Source organism: Plodia interpunctella, chromosome 13, assembly GCF_027563975.2.
Source record: "Plodia interpunctella isolate USDA-ARS_2022_Savannah chromosome 13, ilPloInte3.2, whole genome shotgun sequence".
Lineage (NCBI taxonomy): Eukaryota > Metazoa > Arthropoda > Insecta > Lepidoptera > Pyralidae > Plodia > Plodia interpunctella.
The window spans coordinates 9,741,411-9,763,868 of record NC_071306.1 but is presented as its reverse complement, the minus strand read 5'-3'; the positions used below and the strand labels follow the sequence as shown (position 1 = coordinate 9,763,868).

Sequence of the window (22,458 nt, the reverse complement as noted above, 5' to 3'; positions counted from 1 at the left end):
AGTATTAAAATTACGACATTTTCAACAATACTTGCTGTACAGTCAACAGCGAATCAACCTACCCATATTCGCTGCTACCGCTGCATACAGGTCCATGCTAAACTTGACATGCGTTTGACGGTACTGGAACTGTTACATCGAAATTGCAGATTTTCTACCGTTTGAATGGTTCATTTTTTCCTGGTCTCTTTAAAACAGCGGTTCTTAAACTTTCTTGCAAGATAGAACCCTTTCGGAAAGGTAAGGAGCCCCAAATTCAAAGTTGTTATGTTTAAAATATGTTTCAATAAGTACATATTTGTTTTAAATAGTTACTTTGTTTGTTAATAGTTGTTTGTACAATTAAACGAGCTTTTCACGCAAGAGGCTACTATGTAGTAGATCTTTTTTAATACGACTAATATTTCCGTGGTACACACTTTGAGAACCGTTGCTTTAGAAAGTTATTCAGATTTCTTGCACTTTGTAAACTTCTTCCCAAACAGTAACTCTCATTGTAATGCCAAAAGTTAATCCATTGTACGCTTACTTTTTTATATGTTTACATTTTAGACTTCGTTGTTCCACTATCACTTTAAAATACTTTAAATTTAATTATATCAGTACATATGTAACCCAGGATTAGTGAGATTATACATAATATGTTCAAACTTTATACACGAAATATGTAAAATAAACATGTCCGAATGAAACTACAATGTGCTCAATTTTATTTATTTCTTTCCATATACAGACCCATCTGATTTGAACATTAAAAATATCTGATAAATTTGGTGTAAAATAATTTCAATATCACGAAAAAAAAATCTAGCGCGTTTTTTAATAGACGTGAGCAAAAGAATTATAACTACTATAAATATATGGTTATTAGACAGAAGCGTGTTCTAAGCACAAATTAATGAAACACACACACAGCATTTCTATCACTGTACAGTCCGCCTGCGCTCGTTATAAAATCCTTAATCTTTAAAAATACCCTTCTATGAAATTCGTGAGCCTCAGCGGGTGGGCTATAATGCGTATTTAAATGCGTCAAAATGCACAAACCCGAGGTCGCCACGCCGAGAAAATACTTTAGAATTTGGGCTCTCAATCGGTGTGGTGTAACTTGTTTTTCTACTAAGGCAGCGTATACTTGACGTACGGGACTTCCACGTCGTTGCCGTCGTCGTCATTGCAGCACAATTCGAACACGAGAGCTTTCACGTGGGGCTCGAGCTTCTTCTTTGAAACCTTAGTCACGACTTCCGACATCGGGAGATTGAGCCTCTCCTGCCGTTTAGCTTTGGGCATAAAGAACGAATACAACATGCAGACTCCCTGCGACAACATAGTGATTTCCAGTTTGTGCTCGTTCTTGAAGTAATCTAGGAACTCCTGCAGAGTGATCTCTCCTTTGACTTCGAATCGGTCCCAGAGCGTCCATTTCTTGTCGTAGTATGTGTTTTTGGGGGCGGCGATCGGTTCGGAGAATCCGAAGAAGGGTAAAGCGAGGTTCACGAATCCGTTCTTGAACACTTCCAAGGTGTTGAAGCCCTGCGCGAGCTTGTACAGCTCGAGGCAGACGAGGCCGGCGACGACCGAGGTGGTGGTGGCTATGGCGGGGATGATCTTGCCGGCGATGAGCTTGGAGCGGTGGCGGTCGGCGGCCGGGATGCTGTAGTTGGCGGCGCGCAGGTTGGAGGCGGCCACGATGAAGTCCATGTGGAAGTTGGTGTCGTCGTCCTTCTCGAAGTCCAGCGGCGTGACGGCGAGCGCCGCCAGCTTGCTGGGCGGCGGCAGCTCCGCCAGGATCTGCTGCGCCCGGTCCTGGTCCATGTCCTCGCTGCTTTGCTGCAGCTGCGCGTCCGTCACCGCGATCTTTATGCCTGATTTCGGACTGAATTTCGGCACCTGAAATATATAATAGGTTAATGCTAATGTACTACTAACAAACATGGAGAAAGTCTGAATAAATAAATAAGTAAAATAAATATTTTTATTTTAGTTGTTCTTCCAAAAGGAATTCTCAGGTCGAGCCTGGTATGTTTGGTGAAAAGCACGAGCATTTTGATTATTATTATATAAACATGTTTTTTTTAAGTCAAGTAAGAGTAGAAAGAAATAAGAAATAAATAATAATAATATCGTTGTAACCTCTGGACTGGTAACACTGGTTGATTTGATTATCAAAAAATCAACATCTAAACTCTGTATGACTATAGCCAAAAAACAAACAAACATCAAAAATCTGTTTTTTTTTTTCCTTTTTCACACAACTGTATATGCGTGTCATAATTTTTACGCCGACACCGAACACAGCCTTCATATTTACCTCAACACTAGCAGCGGTCTTCGCCACGCACTCCCTGTTGTCGCACTTGGGTATACCGTAGACGGCGGCCCTGAGGTTGGCGGCGGCCATGACGTAGTCGAGGTGCAGCGGGTCGCTGGCGGAGAACTCGAGCGGCGCCGGGCAGCGCTTGGGCCCCGACCAGAAGGGGGCGCCGGAGGTGGTCAGCTGGTTGGGCGGGAAGTTGTACAGCAGCTGCTTGATCTGGTTGGAGTACTGCGCCTCCCAGTGCAGGCGCGCCCATCGCACGCAGTCGTCGAAGTTGAGCGGCCGCTCGATAATCGCGTGCTGGAAAAATTACACTTTGACCGTTTTATGTGTGAAGACGTTAGAATAGTCGACTCAACGAAGAAGAAAAATAAATATGTATGGGCAAATAATGGATATTAGAAAATATAATATCGCGACGAATTGACAGCCCTTTATTATTTTTAATATGGCTAAAATTTATTATATTACTAGCGTAAAACATAAAACATAACAAATTATTTATTGGTGACCACACTATTTATTGGTGAAAACCGCATGAAAATCCGTCCGGTAGTTTTTGAATTTATCGCGAACAGACAGACGCAGCAGAGGACTTGTTTTATAATATGTATCGGAAACTCAGATGCCGACGCGTATTAACCTACACTGGGTAATTTGTGAGCTTTGTTTACTTACAAATACACATGAAACAATTATTTTAAATCTCTACCCCTCTAGAAGAAAAAAAATTATTATAGAAATAATAAAGCTAATCTCACCCTAACACTCTCCAAAGCATCTAAAGGCTGAGACCCTGGCAACTTCATGGTCCTCTCCAGGAACAGAGGGTCGGTAAGGTACCTGAAATTCAATATTTCACAGTTCAATATATTTCCAAATACAGATGTATCAACATCGCATCATATTGATTGCCTGAAAAAAAATTGTCAAAGCGATAAGGCCAGTATTTGTACCTTGAATGAAAGGATTTTGTATCAATATACGGTATGTTCATAACTACTTTTAAACTTTTGCATTGCATAATATAAGTTGGGAAATAGAAAAAGTGTGTGCGTGCGCGCTTAATACCTGTTATTTAGTATATAATACGGTATGTTTAAGTAAATTTTTGACGTCAATAACCGATGTATATCATCATAAGTTGGATAAAGAATTTTGGATTTCAATTTATTAGAAAAAAAAATAAGTTTAAAGCTATTATTCGCGTTAAAAATACGCCTAAATACAATGCTCCATTTTTAAAAAGCGTTATTAGGCCTCCAAATCATCGACCAGTGACACGTGTGTGTATGTTACGTGCGTTACGTGGTGACCACTAGAATGGTCGGGATCGTCCAGTAAGTATGTATTGCTCGACCGCGTGGGGAAGTGACCACTAGGGTGGTCGCCAGTACGAGCGTCACCTGGCCGCGTGCTCAGCAGCATGCCGGAAGAGCCCCTCGAACTCGTCCCTGGCCCACTGCAGCGTGTGCTCGATCGCGTTGGGGAAGTTCTTCAGCGTGCAGATCGGGATACTCTTCTCCGGGGGGTCCTGCGACGAACTGTACGACTCCGTCAGGAACGGGACCACCACCTGACACAGTCAATATGTATCTATAGGAATCTATCTATACTATTATTATAAGAAGAGTTTGTATGTTTGAGGCGGGTGATCTCTGCAACTACCGAACCGATTTCAAAAATTCTTTCACCATTAGAAAGGTACATTATCCAAGATTACTATAGGCTATTATATATTATTATTATATTTTATTTCAAAATTCCCACGGGAGCGAAGCCCCGGGCAACATCTAGTCTATAATAAATAAACTAGCCAGCGCTACTGCAAAGATCTATTTTTCATGTTTAATATTTTTTTATTCACTTCTCATGGTCGTAAGGTTTGATAATATAATGGATAAACTGTCTAAAGTTAATTAAGATACAGAACATAAAATAAAATAACCCCTATTAATTAATTCTTTGCTCAAGAGCGCAAAATAATATCTCACACATACTCCTTTATAAGTGACCAGTAATTTAATTGGCAAAGATATAACAGGCGCTTACATATACACGAATATTAGAATGCCTATTAATAATATTGTTGTCGATTCTCTTGCAGTCAAAATTAAAAGCAGAGTAGGTACACACCTCGATAGTAAAGCGACATTTCAACCTTGACGATCTACCGATTATAGGAACCAAGTGAATAAATTAGCTGCGGTATCATTCCAACAGCGTTTTAACCGCCACGGATACGTAGTCATTAGGTTTTTTTTTTTAATTTAACAAAGACAAGAACCAATTTTACTACCCGATCTTAAAATAATGAATATGTACTGTACTGTAACATTAATTTGACGAATTTAACGAATGATCGATTTTGAAAATGATTCCTTCCTCAAGGAAATCGACGGATCGTAATAACAACGCGACCGCAGCGGTCGACTCACTATGGGAACGACCCAGTGTACTATAGATTTAATACATATAAATATTTATTTTCACAACAAAAATCAGTTTAAAGATAACACAAATTGGTAGGAAGAGATTTACCTGTGTGTTCCCCTTAGTGCCCAGCGTGCCGCTCTCCAGCAGCGGCTTCCTGTAGTACACACAGCGGCGGTCCATGTAGATGCGGGCGTCCACATTGTCCAGGGCGTTGGCGACGCCGTCCAGCGCCTCGAAGAACTGGTCGTCGTACACGGCCTCCGTTTCCGGACAGACGCGGTTCTCTTGCGCTAGCACGTTCATTGATGGATTCATTTGCTTGATCACCTTGAATGGAATAGTTTCGTCTATAAGGTAATGTAGAGACCGAAATCCTAGAATGAAACAATATGTCTGGACAAGATAGAAAATAAATTGGGATGCTGTGTCCTCTTGGCTGGCAACAGTGATGTTTAGCAACCAATCTTGATAATTTAATTTGGCATTATAATAATAATGCATTTATTTCTAGCTACAAATAAAAGTTTACATAAAATAAACAATTATGACCCATAAAAACATGCATTAAAAACTATATAAATACAAGTACTTTATCTGGTGCATGCATAACGTCAATTTCTGTCTATTGTTTGTATTGCAATGGCAAAAAAAATGTGGTGTACAAATCCGCTTTCTTTACAAAGATAAGATTTATGTATATGCATTTTATTTTTAATTCTCAACACTTTAATATCTCGCCTCACTCGTTGTACCCGCCCATTGACTGGAAGAGATCCTCTATGGGATAAGTCCGCCGTTGCTAGTGGATTATCTGTTTCTTGTGTTTTGTAAGCAATAAAATTCTTTCAAATAAACTTTTTCAATCGTTTTCTTTCCAGCCCACACATTAATCACCAATTTAAGAACGAGGTTCGATGGAGTATTTTCCATTCTATTCAGTTTCCTGCCCTAGATCTTACCTCCCTATATATAGGGAGGTAAGATTTGTCTTTTATTACATCTATGAATGCCCTTCCAGCCAGCTTATTTTTTAATGAAGGCAGACACTTACCCTGGCAGCAGTGCTAGACTTGGGTTTCTGGACGTCATGCGGCCGGAACAGGAACTGCCGGTTGAGGTTGGACTTCTCGATGAGATCCATGTCGGTGACCGTCACGCAGCCGCCGTCCGCGCCAACACCGACCATCGCGAAATTCTTCATCAGCTCGCAACCGATGGCGCCAGCGCCTGATGGTGAATTTGTTCATGTCAGGTACAAATAATTTGTATAATCTTAATCCTAACTGATATCGCGTCGTTTATTTATTCGAAAATTTCGTACGTTAACTCTTCACTCAAACCATTTTTGCAAATTTTTCATAATAGGAGGGAGTAGGGCATCATTCATTCCGGAAAAAGTACTGATCGCGTGAGAAAATCACGAGGACGAAACCGCGGTCAGGTAGCTAGTAATTCTATAAATACTTTATTGGATTCAACAAGCTGAACGTAAATCGAGCATGATCGTATAAAATTCGTTTGACGAAAGCATTATTAAGCGGTCGATTCTCAATTAATTATTCACGGCTTGAGCGCCCGAACTACAGGTTATCCAGTAATTTTAGTTTTAAAATTGCATGGCGGTCTGTTTGTATAGCCATTTATTTAATTGACACTTCTATTCCAATATCGATGTATGGTTACCGACTTGAAATTAACTTAATCGTTTTATCGATACAAGTTGATTATAATGCAACTGTAAAATTATCATTTTTTAAAAACTATAATTTAAGACTGTTGTTTTAAATTTTACAACCTTACTTGTGTTAGGTTGTTATCCTCTATGCCGCATCTGTCTGTCTGTTCGCGATAGATAACGTTCACGTCATGAAAATATGTATCTTAGGACCATTTTAATCACACGGTTTCACAAATGTGACTGAAATTTCGCACGCTTCTCTAGATAAGCTGATAATGTAATATTATTGTGATTATTCTTTATTTGATAACGAATATTGTATCAAATTTATTTATCTCTCAATAATACGTTTCCTCATCCAGGTTGAGCCATTTTATTTACTTCAATGTATCTTTCTAGAAACACTACAGTCAAGCGCAGTTCTAGTACAGTCGACCGCATATCAAGTTACCTTGCAATTAATTTGGGTAGTGTGCTGTTGACTGTACAGTGATTGATTCAAAGCAAAGATAAGCTTGCGTAGCCAAATGAGATAGTACATTTACATACTTGGCGATGAGGCACACAATGAGGGACAAAAGATAAGCGCTTTGTCCCGTTTCTTCTTGTGTATTACTAATAAGCATTTCTCGTTCATGTATGAGTGAAACAATATATCTTAGTTCGTTAAAGTCTATATTTTTCTTTACGATTCAAGGCTCAGATAAAAAAAGAGAAAAGTCTACTCACCAACAATGAAGTACTTCAGTTCCCCGAGTCTCTTCTGGAACTCCTTGCCGAACACAGCCACCTGCCCATCATATCTCGACCCGACTGGTTTGCATGACTCCTCGGTCAAGACAGAGCGGTCTTTGGGAAGGCACTCAATGGCATCCAAGTAAAGCCATTGAACAATCGGGTGGAACTTGCCGGAGCATGCCTTCATAACCTCCTGGGCTACGACGCCACCGATTGCTGCATTCATTGGGTTCAGATCTCCAGCGCATACCTGCAAAGTTATTGAATAACTAAAACTTGTATATATTTATTTTTTACCAAGATTGTTATTTTTCCTGCTATATTAGTTTTTTTTTTAAATTATTGAATAAACATAGGCAGCATTTGCATTAGGCTGATGCATCTATGTCAAGCATTGTGGAAAGTTGTAACCACTAGAAAAAATGTTAACATAATTGTAACTATGTTATTCACTTATTCCTAACCTAGGTTATTTTTTGTTTAGGTCACTTTGAAGTTAGTCTTCAATTTTTTAATACAAACCTTACTAAAAATATCAAGCAACTCAACGTTGAGTTCAATTTCACCATTCTTAAATTGCTCCTGATCCTTAACAAAATTCTTTGCGTAATCCAAGAACTTGGTAGCATCGGCCTCACACCATGGCCTAGGGAGACGGCCTTCGGTCTCTTGGTACTTATGGAGAACCGCAAAAGCAATGTGCAACTGTTGAGGATAGTCAAACTTGCCAAAATCCGTAATAACAAACTCGGGATTCTTATAAGATTCTTTCAACGGCTTAAATGCTATTTTCTTGGGCATCTTGACTTGTGTGACGATGCCACCGCGGTTGTATTTGCTGAAACTTGTTGTGTCTCCGATGCTGAATGTGTAGGGTCCGAGGACTTTGATCTTTCTGGCTTCGCAGCCATTGAGTTCTACCATGCCTTGCACCTGGAGATTTAAAAATTTTACATTATGTTACTACCCAGGGTTTATAATCTGGATTCTGTTTGAAAATTCGGCTTCTATCTAAATTCATGACATAAATGTGTTAGGACTTTTTAAGGGTATATTGTGCTGTGAAGTGAAGAAAAATCAAACAAACTTGGGCTCTTGTCCAAGCTTCCTTCATTTTTCACTTCTGCCTTTAAACAAAAAAAGTATATTCATGAAGTAAACCTTTTGTTTGCAAGATATGGTAAACAAAGCAGATAATCAAGGCAATAATACCAAAGTAATATGAATCACACGGAATAATTATCTTATTATTAAAAAACAAGAGTGTATGAAAAGCTTCTATCCTAAAAAAGGTCATTCAAACAAATCATTTGTTTCAATCATTTATCAGTTTATCAGAATCTTGTTATAACTATTTCAGTACTAAAAAAAAAGTGGACATTTCTTTTGGAAATAAAAATCAAAGAAACCCCCAACTCCAAAGCATCTGTTCTGACATCCACTCATCCGCTAGAAGAGAATTGACACTTTCCAATGGGCTAAATACATATTTTGCAAACATAGCTAAAAACACTCAAAATTAAGTACTTGTTCAAATATTTTGAAATCATTTTAGCCATTTTCAAGATATCAACACCCTACCTACATAAAATTATATACAAACATCCAACTAACACAGACAAAGATGTAAAAGTGATTTCCCTCATGATTCCTCTGAAATCAAGCTTTATTTGAACAACTTTATTTTTTCTGACACACAACTACTCCCTGCTCTTGTAGTAATTGATCTTTGAGATTGTTGCATTACATTGTGGAACTATCTCTGAAATTAGTGTCAAACAAACCTCAGTAAATGTGACATAGTCCCCATCCTCCAAGCCATGGCGTGTGTCATCCAAGCATGTGACCACAGCTTCATACTCATGGGTGATGTCTGCCACCATAGCAGACACTGGGTTTTCACCCGTCACATCCACCACAGTAAACTCTGGCCCAAAATCACAGAACACCGATGAAAATAAACCTCTTGTGTCAGCAATGATTAGAGCAATGTTGTGTGCATGAGTTATAGCTGCCACTCTCTCCTGCTCCGCGGCAGAAGCGCTAGTCAGTACCACAACGCTGAATTTCCTCAAAAACTCCTCCGTCAAAGCACCAGTGTAAGCCGTTGTCGGCACATAATGATTCAGCTCCGCCAACTGCTCGCACGACGCCACTGCCCGATTCTGACCGACTGTTTTCTCCGACAAATAAAATTGAGAAGACAGGTCAGATATTGTGCAAGTCCGGTCGTCATGCAAAGTGACAGATTTCACGCCACCCAAGATCACATTTTTTGCAACCTCTACTCCGAGACCCCCGAGCCCGGAGATCAGAACGTCTGAGTTGGCCATCCGCCGCATGGCATCGTGTCCCAGCACGTACAACTGCCGCGAGTATAAACTCTCGTCGATTTCATCTTCCACACGCGTTCCATTGTTCGCCATTGCTGAGGAATTGGAACGGGATTCTCCTGTATTTAGCTTCCGCTTTTTCGCCGGGGGGTCAACGGAATTATCGGCGACTTCAGCACTAGACATCGGGCACGAACGCGCACAATTTTGCCAGAATTTTGCTTTGCGTTTCTACGAGACAATGAAGAAATAAGTCTTCAAATGATGGAAAGCGACATTCGCGCTTCGTCAAGGCTCGCTTACTCACTGTTTTGAAGTTAGGCACAAGCAACGTGGTATGAAAATTGAAGCTGTGGAAGTGCTGTGTAATGCTTTAGTTAACAAAATTATATTAATATTTTATCGACACATATACTTAATTTACTACAACCATAAAATTATATTAATCTATTAAATTACGTAGTTTGTATTTTATTAATTTCTTTCAGTTTCGAAAAAATGAAATGAAAATTACTTTTTTTTAATTTTTCTTCTCTATTACAAAACAAAATAATGGTTGAGTTTTCTTTTTATTTGATTTTTGAAGAGAAATTAAAAAAACAGAGAAAATCTCTATACTTTACATTCTGTGGACCCTGTGGACCAGACATGTTTAGTTTTAAATCTGGTTTAATCCCGGCGCCGGCGGCGGCGTCATTTCACACCTAATGATGGCTCTGGAACCTGCAACTGGTTTCGCCATGAAATGTTGTAAGAAAGAAATAAAAACTTTATTCGGCTAAACAAAACACATTTACATATTATGTATGGAATGATATATCTCATTTAGCTACGCTAACTCATCATATTTCGTTTATATTGCAACTGTGTCCTTGGTTGCCTTGTACGGCATCCATTATATTAAACTAGCCTGCTCGTCGCGGCACTACTCACGTAATTATAAAAAAAATACTTACGTGTTTGTGCACTGTAGCGCCATCTATTTTATTTTAGCGCTATTGATTATCAGATTTTTTGGCCTATGACATATACTTTGAGAATCGCGTATTCTCGGAATAAAAAAATACCCTATATGTTAATCTATGGTCTTAGCCACCTCAAACTCCAATTTCATAAAAATTTTCCCAGCCGTTTGAGCGTGAAGAAGTAACAAACATACAAACTTTCGTATTAATGCATCCGGCGGCGCTGGTAATAGAGGCACTCACTAGTAGGTAGGTAACAATTTTGTTGATGGCAACTTTTAGTTTGACATTTTGTTGACATAAGTGGCTAACTTCAGTTAAGTAACAATCAGAAACAGTCCATTTTGTTTCATTTCAGTGGCAGTGGTATGATTATTTCAGTCAGTTTTCAATACATTCCCTTAACAAATTGACATCCTAAAATACGTTCTCGACATTAATTTATTTTGGTGGTATCGTGAGTGAGGAAAGTTTAATCTCAAACAGTATGATCATTTTGTGAAACTTGTGAACAGTGAACGTGAAGGATTATCAATCCTTTTATTTACTTCTGCACAATTAAGTGGAATTTGTTCAAAATGGTCCAGGAGTACGTGTCTCCCGTTCGGGTACATAAGTATCCATTCGAGATGGTGATGGCTGTAAGTAATTCACTTTCAAAAATGAAAATAATTTCCTAATGTTTTTACAATTTGTTTATTTTGGTTCAAAAAAATGGTCATGGCCATGAAAAGTTATTCTTTCACTCGCGATTCAAAGTCACTTCAACTCCATATAACTTGCACAATCAACACTTTACGACACTGATACTTGATTTCCGCATTTTCAAGTACAACTATCATAACTTTGTATGTTATAAAACGAGATAGGTAACTAACATTCTCTTTACATTTTATGCTTTGGATGTTTTGAAAAGTTTTGTACAGACTGCTGAAAGAGTATAAATCATTTATTTTCTTCAGTGGTATTACTAAATCATTGTAAATGGTCTGACAACTAAAGATGCAATAGACAAAGTAGCAGAGAAAAAATAAGAAATCACATTCTAAGGTCTGGTATTTTATGGCTGAGGGAGAAACCAGAAAAAGATGAGATGAGACATATAGACGTGTGTAATTTGATAAAAATAATTATTGATCCAGAAATGGATTTTTTTATGCAATGCTACAACAATTCAGTTAGTTCAGTTCACATTCTTAGGATCAAGTGTGCTTGTAAGCCTATTGTGGTTTCCCTATAAATAAATGAAGTTGATAAAAAAAAACATGATCCTAGACCAAATGAAAACACTAAAAAAACAAAGAGAACTCTTCAATCTCTCTTTTCCTTGCTTGTAGTCATAGTTGATATCAAGTTACTTTAACTAGGTATCCAGTTACTTAAGTTTTTTTCTTCATATATAATCACACTTTAAACTCTTAAATCATATTTATTAATTAAACACATGTTGAAGAATAAACAAATCTACAACATGAAATAAATTCTCCACATGCTTCTTCAGTAAAAAGACAGGATAATATCTGCTACACATTTATAAACTCAAAAGTTGTATAAATGTTTGTTCAAGTATGTGGATTGGCATCGAAAAAGAGCACATTTCTTATAATCATATCATGAATTTATTTAGTGGGTTTCCATGAAAATACCTTGTGTAAAGGACACTTGATAAAGATTTGATACACCTACTTTATTAATTAAAAGTCTTAAGGACCTATCTACTTGCACACTAGCAATGCCATCATATTTTTTGAAATTACAATATGTACTGTATTTAATAAAATCCTTTTTCTGCAACATAATTTAGAGTGATAATTTTTTCCAAACTGTGAACTCATTGGAGCACCAATATAACTGTTTGCTAAATTCTACCTAATTAGATTTGCACAGTTCATCATGTATGTTGGAGTTAGTTCTTTGATTACCTCACTTCTCACATAAGTACAGTCTAAAATATATAACATGTTACACAAACTTACACTAAACAATCAATTCCTTTTCCTATCAACTTTTAAATATGATTTAGCTGATTAATTTATGATGAGCCTGAGAAAATCCAATTTATATGTTCATAATTTGGACCCAAAAATTTTTTACCTAGAACCATTTATTACAAACAGAAAAATGGAAACATGCAACGTTGAGAAAAAGAGAGAGAAAGCATACAATCATTTTTTTAAAATGCATTAAGTGTTAAAGCCTAGTCTACATGCTTGATGGTAAGGGCGAATCATTGTTTAGTTTTGTATTGTGTATGCTGACATTAAAATTAAAAAGTGTCCATTACAGCATTTCGAATTTGAAAGAAAAATCGTTAATTTGATACAATGTGAACAAACGCAGTCACAGTCGACGCTCTGTTCCTTCGCCACGTAGTCATGCGCCGGCGCAAGTTCAGTTAGCATCAATAAAATACGTGATGTAAACACGGATTGTAACACGTGATTGTAAATGCATTTACGAACATGTGCTCAATGATTAATATGAGTTAATAGCTTATTTATTAACTGAAGTATTTTATCTAACAGTTAGACATCCGCCTCCATGTATCTCTTCAGTGGAGAGGTAAATAGACAAATTAAATTCAATAAGACGAACAACTATTTACACTTGTATGCATCCTACATAAAATAAAAGAACATATTTGTATTTCATCAGGAATTTCTTTGTTTTTTAGTGTTTTTCATTTCTGTGATTTGACCATATCAAAAATTAGTAAATAGTCTTCTCACTCACGAGGGCAACTGTGAATCTATCCTGTCAAATTAAGATCGTGGGCAACTCCGTGGTGTGAGATTATTATGATGTGAGAAACCCCCTAAGCCGAAATTCTACGTTTTCATTACTCAGGATTATGGGTATAGTTTACGCTCATTATTTTTGCTTTCTTTTACGCGCGTAACTTTTTGGAAATAATCTGGGATAATACTATGATACTCATCGTTTCTTCATTTCGAGTTATTCGACCTCAGATTCTGTCGTACACCAAAAAGGCTTTTAAAATCAGAGCAGATACAAAATCTTGATTTTGTTGCCAGAAAATTTAACATTTCAAATTACCATTCTCATATCTGTGCAGAAATAACGTTCTAATTTAATGTTAATTGCTTTGGTTTGTTTGAGATTAAACGAATCCTTGTAATTCCCTTGTCAGGAACATATTACAAACGAACCCGTTTATAAAATGGGGTAAGGGTAGGTGGGGTAGGTTTATGTGGGCACTGTTTGATGCTTTCAGTATTTATTTGCGAACATATGTGTTTGTTAGCTTGTTTTTGTTTGTTACGAGGTCATTCATCCGAACATAAAAAGGTATTTACATCAATTTAACCTTCATTATATCATTGCGGCGTGTGGCTCCCGCCCAGCCTTAGAGTAGGTCCATTCGATACCGTCCGATGGACGTAGCAAATACGCGGGATCTCATATCAACAGCAACAGAATTCCCAAAGAGAGTAGACATCAGACAAGCGGTCATAAAGCCACAGACGATTCTTCAAAATTTCAATGTTAATTTTTTAATCGGACTTCGAAGAGGGCCAGTTGTCACAATATGAATATGTTGTACTTATATGGAAAACGCAGACGAATTCGGGCAAAATGTATTGTTTGCACCTTAGTTATACACATTCTCACATTATGCCAAAAACAAACTGGTGCTTAGAAGCATTGTCTATCAGTTACCTATTAGGTTAACCCATTGTATCCTGTGTAAAGATCATAAATAAATAATACCTTGGTGGCATTAAAATATAATTATCAAGTGTCCTCGCGTGTTCTTTGTTTTTAATTCACAGTTACATCACAATGTTTCGCAAGTGAACGCACGTGAACGCCCGGACATGTAGCATTAACAAACACGTGTGTTGGCTTCTGTGGTCCAGGGTTGATCATTCCCGTTCCTCATGATCGTGCCATTCGTAGCCTGCAACTTTGCTAACTAACTTTTGTTCGCGTCTTCGTACTCGCGTAATATATTGATAGGTACTTAGATATTTCATGTTCTATAACTTTATTTCGTTTGGAATTTGAGGAATCAAGTTAGCTTATCTTTCTCTGGCCACTGGTAAACGAGATTAGCGTTTTCAAATATAGGTCGGTTTTTATAATCATGGAAGGCAAAAATAGGAATTTCCATTTGATCCCTTCTCAATATTGCCACCTTAACCTACACTCATCACTTTCTTCATCACGTCATCAGCAGCCATTTTAACGTTCCCATTGTTAGATCACTAGCATTCCTTATGAATGTTTACGGGGTAGGTAGGTGACCGACCATTGCGAAAGTTCACTTCTTTCTTCCTGCCTACTTGATGACAGTAGACATTCGTCCTTATTTTGCATGGCGAAAGTCGGCCATGATTTTTAGGCCAGAGGATGCTAATAAATTGAATCTTTGCTGAAAGTTGGCGTTACCGTCGCATTGTCAAGGCAAATCAAACTTTATCTTTTCGTCATTAAGACACAATTTGCAACGTGTTTCCGATTGCAAATTGGAAATCGCAATTTTCGACATGATCGATTGCTCCCATGAATTTTAGTCTACTGACACGATGGGAAGTATTTTAAGCTGTATTGCTATGATGTAGGTTTCGTATTGTATTGACTTTGAAAACGATTTTGGATAGCGAGTTCAATGACTTTAATAGGCATTTATGTGTCTTAGTGTTGACTTTTTTTTTTTAATTTTCTTTTATCTTAGTGTCACGCTCGTCTGAATGAGTTTAATTTGTAAAATTTCCCAGTGCGTTCTAAATTCATGAGAATATAGGTAGCGAGCTATGGGAAATTTGAAAATGTATGTTTCTTCACATCCATATAGTAATATGTGTAATAGGTACCTGAAGAGTAGTTGGTACGAGTAGGTTAATAATTATATAGTCGACAGCACGTCAACAATCTACCTACAACCTATCCAGTCATTGCTTGCAAATTAGCCTTTATTACCGCGGCACAGAGGTCCGAGCAGGGTTTGCCTGCTTTGGTTAATAAACTTGTGCCTATCTAATGTTACATACCTAGGTATGTTTACGTACTCTCATCGATTTCTAGATAATTATGCAAAACCAAGTGTTAATAATTACTTAATTAGTACTCACGATAACGAGTATTCGTGTGAAGTTTCCTCTGCCGAGTCGTTGACCTTATCCTACTGAAAAAACTACTAGGTAGGTATCGAGGTTTTTTATAAATCACTTTGAAATTACCATATTAAAGATAAAGCTACGTGAAATTATTATACTACCTACGTGGATATTATTGTAAAAATTAGGTACCTATTTATTTCTCATACGCCGTATGTAGGTAGGTAGGTACTTTTTTATTTCCCAGACGTTTCGTACCATGTTAGATACAAAAGGTCGAAAATTCCGGTTTCAGTTTCTCAACTCAACGAGTTATAAATGTCATCTACCTATACTATTGTTAGGTACCTATAAGAGGTAAGCGTTTGTGTGTTTGAGGCGGGTAATCTCCGAAACTACCGAACCGATTTCAAAAATTCTTTGGTCTTTATTGATAAAATATTCGCATCTATTGATTCGATTCTTTCTGGAAATTCTAATTGTTTGTATCCCCGGACTTCGATTTGCTGTTAAAACCCTGTGGCCTAGAAACGAAACATTCCTTGCAACTTGGTCTCCATTCGCACTCACATTTCACGTTTTTTTTAGATTTATGAATTGATTTAGCGCTGCTACAAGATTTAACCACTTACTCTTTTATACCATTTTTTGCATGTTTTTTCGGTTGCTTCGGCGCTGCATTTTTTATCTATCTTAGAATTTGATTTCCTTCTGCTCATTTTACAATGGTCATTGCCACATTGGTTATCTATCCTGCATTTTGATATATTATTGTCCTCTTCACAGCTAACAGACTGACTGCTTTTTTGTCTAATCAATATGAATCTAAATCTTGATTTGCCAAAATCTGTGCTATCATACTGGGTACCCTGATGTTGTAGACAGTATTTCTTTATATATTCTATGACGCATTTGCACGGCCGAGATAATGAACGGATTGGTCGAACGTTTCCTCTCAGTTTATTATCGATTTCTTCACTACACGATCCGATAACTTGTACTAAAGATGAATGTTTGACTGTTAGATAGGTACCTACATTATTCAAGATTGCTATAGGCTATATTTTATCTCAAAATTCTTACGGGAGCGAAGCCCCGCGCAATGTCTAGTTATTTATATTCGTATTCTTTATCATACCCAGGTCTCCAAGTGTGGTCTTCATGTAGCCTTTTGTCCTACTCTTTGCATAATTATGTTTTTCTTAATACATACCTACTTTAGTATAATCTTGAATCTTGTTTGTGTCCGCGATACAAGCGCTTGAGTGTTGTGTTGAAAATTACTGACATTGTAAAGGAAGTCGTGAGTGTTTCATTCAAAGTTATGACCACAATAAATGAGGATACATTTTTTTTAAACTAGATGTAACGAACCAAACATGAACTGGCCGAACCAACCTATTGTTAAATAAACAGTATTAACAGAACGTGAGCTATTTTCCGGAAAACACATGGCACAGAGAAACATTTTAGGTTCAAGGTAACATTGATCTGGGAAACATGTGCTATTTCCCTGTGAATAACAACGGTTTAAAATAAATATGCTTCTTCCACATTTAAGTATTTAGATTTATTAAACTTTGTTGCAAGTAAAGTCGAACTTAATGTTAAAAGCATTCTCTAGCAGCTAACCTTGGGTAAAACAGATAAATTTTTGCGGCGCAAAAAATAATATATAGGTACCTACCTACCTAATGAACTTACATTGAAATTAGTTGATCGGTAACTTGTTCGAGTGTCTTCTTCATATTCCTGAACCTTGGGCGCCCTAATGAAGAGCACAAAAGCTTGTTTCCATTGTCTTCCACAACCGCTAAGCGTCGGAGACCAGGCTCCGCTGTAAGTACCGTCTTCAATTCTTGATAATAATTTATTGCATTTTATAAGCAATCTACTATGTCCTTTACATTCCTCAAAGTTCTCACAATAATGTTTCATAATTATCCGTATCATTTTACGAAAGAAAATCGATACGTTTGCAATGTTCATTCGAGTTCAGTAGGTTAACAATCGATTGTGATGTTTAAGCAATTCATGAAATGGCTGAATACGGGTAATACCATGGTCATCACGGTCGTCCGCCGTTGAGTGATAATAAATCAATAATAATTTCAGATTTTTTATATCAGCGGTTTAGCCGTAAAAGTGTGACAAGAAAAACAGAAAAAATATACAGATATATAGACCTTTGCATTTTTATAAAATTAGTATAAAAACGTGATTTCGGCATTCACTATCAGTAATATTCCAAAGATAAATTAGTAAATTATGCATTCGCATATTTACCTACAAACATTTCGTGTGGCGTGCATCAGTCACGTGGTGAGACTGGTTTGGACCGGTTCTCGAAATTGCCGGTCGTTAGCTTGGTTGATGGCGGATTGCGTTTGCATCGCCAAGGATCTTGGTAACTATATATATATATAGGTATTGCTGGAAATTATATTTTACCTTCATAGAGAAGGGCTCGTACTTGTTGTTTGAACGTGCTAACTACACTGGAAAAATCCACGCACACCCGAACCCACGAGAGCGAGCGAGTTTAGTGAGTCCTGTAGGACACAACCTATATTCTGAAATATTTGACACCCCTGGTATTGCAGGCGTCCGGAGGCAGCGTGATCCACTTCCCATCAAGTGCCGCAGACCTGTTTGCTAGCTCAACAGTAGGTATAAAATAAATTGTAGTCATCTTAAACTTTCGGCGTTGCTTCAAATTTCGACCCTGGGGAGTGATTTGACCCTGCAACGTGCATGAGAATATACGGTTTATCCCAAACCTAAACCTTTATTTTTGCAGTCAAAAGTTCTTTAAATTAAGTTTCCGATAGAGAAGCACTTAAAATGGAAATTATATATTTTTCTCGCTCCAATAACAGCATGGAAGAAACCTATTCAGTGTCGAGTATAGCTGATCTACTCTCGCCATCATGTAAAAGGTGGTTCTGAAAAAGTAATTACTAGGCTATTTCGTAAACAGTTCTGCCGCTAATGCATAAAGTATCAACATATCCTCTCGCTTCCTGAACCAGTTTCTTGTCCGGCGGTTATGAATTATTGCGGCATGTAGTTGCGGATGCGGACTATTAGAGCAAACAGGACTTTGGTGCATAACTTTCGCGGCTCAACACATGATTTGTTGGCCAATAGTATACGGGCCATCTTGAGTCCCTGCAGCTACTGCAACAAGTCAGAAGACCTACCACGAAACACGTAGCATGTTACTAGAGTGTCCACATGCTGTCGATTTTTCGCATATCGCGTACGGTGACGTGTAAAAGAGAGAACGTATGGTCGCAAGCTACGTGTTTATGTTTCATGGTGACCCGTGGCAATAGATTGGAGTGTTCTCACATCTTGATAGGAAAAAGGAGCTCAGGAAGACCAAGAGCGAGTTACATAATGCCATAAAGAAAATTTGAGAGTTGTGTCATATCAAGATGAAAAACAATTGGTAATGTAAAGAGAGAAATGGCAGGAATTTCACTTTCAAAGCCCTAACAAAAAACAGAAATTTCTTTTTTATACATAAAATTTTAATTATAATACAATTATAATTGGTCGAGAGTAATCTAATAGATAGCCATTTTGACTTTTCAAAGTGACTGTAAAGTAACGAGAGTACATGAAAGTGGAAGAAGAATCTGAAGTAAAACTGAAAATCTCGCTAATCAAATTCTTACAGATCTATTTCCTTTGCACGTTCTTATTCGGAAAATCTTGTCCGAATGAATAGTACCCACATGCGACACATCCGGGAGGGAACATAGATTTAGCATTAACTGTCTCGTGTTAGGGCTGCCGCTTGCTACCAGAGCAAAAATTGTACATAAGAAATTTGGAAAAGCCCTGAATCGCTGAGAATGAAAATGGTTGCCGTTGTCATTACTAAATACTTTTGCAATTGCATTGTGTTAGGAAATTATTGCAAAATATTGCAATACCTTTTTATGTACATCGCTGTTTTAAATGTTAACGGTTCCAATACGCGCCTCGAAGATTAGACCTAACGTCTTTATGATGCCTGGGCAATAGCAAATTTGCCTATAAATCGTCTACTGCACAGGATAACCATAGATATGTCTCATCGCATATCAGAGCACAGATTGCACCTGTAATATAAACTAGGCTTTTACTAGTACGTGGATCAAATTTAACCTAATGAAGGAGTTTGATAAGAATAGGGAGGTGGTGAATACTTCTCCGATAAGAGCACAGCTCTTAAATAAGAAGAGAAAGAAAGAACTTGCTTGAACGAATATTATTAGTAAGATTATCGATTGTTGTAATATGTATCGGCACACTTCTATCCTTTGCCGAGAATTTTTAAGTATTAAATCTGCATGTAACAACCCTAGGACCCGTAGGACGTCAAGCACCAATCGAGCCTGGCAACGTGAGTTGGCACGTTCGAGTGATTGTCGGAACTTTAGAAGAATTGATCTTAATGACATATCGCGTGAGACGCCGCTCTTCAGATCCTATTGTCTGCAACATTCTTCGTGGCGATATATCCAGTTATATTTGGTTCACCCAATAAGTTGCCATTTGTTGTGGCCTTTATGGGTATGTCTAAAAGCTTGTCTGAAGGTAGACGTAAAGGTACTTCAATATCGCTTGTCGTGAATAAGATTAAATATGTTAGAGCACCAAATTGGGTGTCACCACTGTGAGGCAAATACTTTGTTGATATTGGTAAATGATACCGGCTACCCCAAAATCAAATCGTTTATTCAGAAATTAGACCTTCACAGGCTCCTTTTTCTCGTCAATTTTTATATTTATAGTTATTTCTCACAAACTACCCCTGTAGAGCAACCTATCTTTATTTTGTGAAGTGACATCCAGGGACCGGACCGCCGGATCCCTTTCACGGGTTTTGAAGGGGTTTTTGGAATGGGTTTGCTTTCGAAAGCCGTTCGGTAATGTAACCCGTTCAATTTGCTTTGGTAAGCGCTATAACAACGACTACAAAACCCTTTCTTTGAGGTAAGTCATGCGAAGCGGTTGCCCGTTCAAATAGCAGGCTAAATATGCTTAAAGCTCAAGCCAATACGGTCTTAATTTGAATAAATTGCAATGCACAACAAATACCTACTAAGCGCGTGCGGTAAAGTGGTGCGTTATAATTTACACGATTCAATGTGTCGTTTCGTGTCTTTTAGGCTCTTCACACACGGAGCTATGAAAATTTGCGCAGGAGCGGGGTGTGATGAAAACTACACCCCTCTCCCCCGCAGGCATTTAAGGGGAAAGCCAAACAGGCCCGCAGGCATTTAAGGGGTAAGCGCTATAACGAACGAGTTACCCCTTCGAAAGAGTTACCCATATCATATGGGAAATCCTTTGAAAGGGTTAGCCTCACCATATGGGATAGTCATTGGATTGGGTTAGCCATTGAACACAAGGTTACACAAGAATATGGGAAAGCTTTTAAAAGGATTAAGCAAACGAACGGCTTGTCCGGTCCCTGGTGACATCTTATATAGTGAAATAATCTGTGCCGTTGCCTTTGGAACAGCACGGATGTGATTGCGCCGAGTTGGGAAAATATTACTGATGAATTATAATTTATATTTCCTTATGGAAACCGCTCACGTTCGGTTAATAGGGCTTAAGAGTCGCCACAAATAAATTATAACTCTTATTACGATGTTGAGTGTTGAATTCTGCGATCATGTCTACTATTACTTTAAAAACAAGTTTAATGTTTTGAGAGATTATAGCTAAAGCTAATCTAAAAAGAGGTTCGGGTTCCATCTGAGCTTTGTTCGTTTGTGCACAAGTTTGGAGTGGATATTGGTCCAGTAACATTGGGCGGGAACCGTATGTCACATGTTCCATTTTCCACATAAATTGAAATTGATTGAGGCTGGCTTTAGAGTTGATGCTGGGATTCCGTCAACATCATTTTCTAAATTTATACGTAGACTGTAGAACACTGTTTAAATGAATTTCTTTCGGCATTTCTCAGCAGTGCCACTCCGAAATGCCAGTGAATTAAAATTTGACGTGAAAAATAGCCTGCGAAGGTCTAATTTCAGAATCAATGATTCTACTTTTGATTTTGACTTTAGACATTATTTTACTTCGTTGTATAGTCTAGTCTATAGTTGCCAAACTCAAATCAAAAGAAATCAAGTTGGTAGCAGACCCTGGACATCGTCGTGTACCAATTGAGTTTCCAATGGTAAGGTATAGTCACGTTCGTGCGGTCGTCTGGAGAATTAAGCTATTAGAACATAATTGACATCGGTAGGGTTGTTGAGAGCCAGATTAATCAATGGATTTATCGTATCACAGGATGTGCCTCAAGGGTGTCGATTCGTGGTACGACTGATTCGTTTGTGGATTTATCGCGTCTGAGAGGAATCAAAGACTTCAGTATAATTCTGCCCTTCGCAAATTTTTGTATCCATATAACTAGCAAATTAATGAACGAACATTAGCTTGAGAATCTAGTTTTCATTTAAGCTGGAGTTTGGACCCATTGTCTTGGTAATTCCATGTGTCCAGGGTATCGAAACCTGGTGGCATGTGGTTTTGCACTAAAACAGAGGACCACTCTATATCCTTTCGTGGATGTCGTACGACGCGGTTAAAGGACACATAGTTCCAAAGCTTCACGGTCACAGTCCCGAATGAAATCGGGATAATGCGAAGATGACAAGGAGACAGGTGATTGAATCGTTTATATCAAGGTATTTGGAACACTAAAAGGTAAAGTGATATAGGTACAATGGTTATGTAAATGCATCAATGGGTTTGTATTCGAACTGACGAGGACAAGCATAAAAGCTAAACGATTCGGCCACGATATGCGGACATCGTCTTGTACATTGTAAAAGGTTATTGACCGATTTTCAAGGCATTTCGAGTGTTTACCGTATACCGTTACATTACTTGG

The 22,458-nt window shown here is 37.9% G+C and overlaps 2 protein-coding genes across 5 annotated transcripts in view; one reads left to right on the top strand and one right to left on the bottom strand.

Moving 5' to 3' along the window:
- Positions 1–700: 700 nt before the first annotated feature.
- Uba1 (Ubiquitin activating enzyme 1) lies at positions 701–9,827 on the bottom strand. Its single transcript, XM_053753434.2, has 9 exons — positions 8,957–9,827; positions 7,695–8,105; positions 7,164–7,422; positions 5,808–5,983; positions 4,862–5,083; positions 3,727–3,896; positions 3,082–3,163; positions 2,315–2,620; positions 701–1,893 (listed from the first exon to the last, which is right to left on the bottom strand). Exons 1-9 carry the CDS (start codon positions 9,689–9,691, stop codon positions 1,120–1,122), a joined length of 3,135 nt encoding a protein of 1,044 aa, XP_053609409.1. The 5' UTR covers positions 9,692–9,827; the 3' UTR covers positions 701–1,119.
- A 961-nt stretch (positions 9,828–10,788) lies between these two features.
- The window catches only part of retm (real-time), a 55,423-nt gene continuing 43,753 nt past the window's right edge, over positions 10,789–22,458 (top strand). For 3 of the 4 annotated variants that reach the window (XM_053753915.1, XM_053753913.2, XM_053753912.1), the window contains exon 1: positions 10,789–11,111. In XM_053753915.1, the coding sequence (XP_053609890.1) occupies positions 11,049–11,111 (63 nt within the window). In that variant the 5' untranslated portion in view covers positions 10,789–11,048. The remainder of the gene's footprint in view (positions 11,112–22,458) is intronic. The other variant, XM_053753914.1, reaches the window with a different exon arrangement.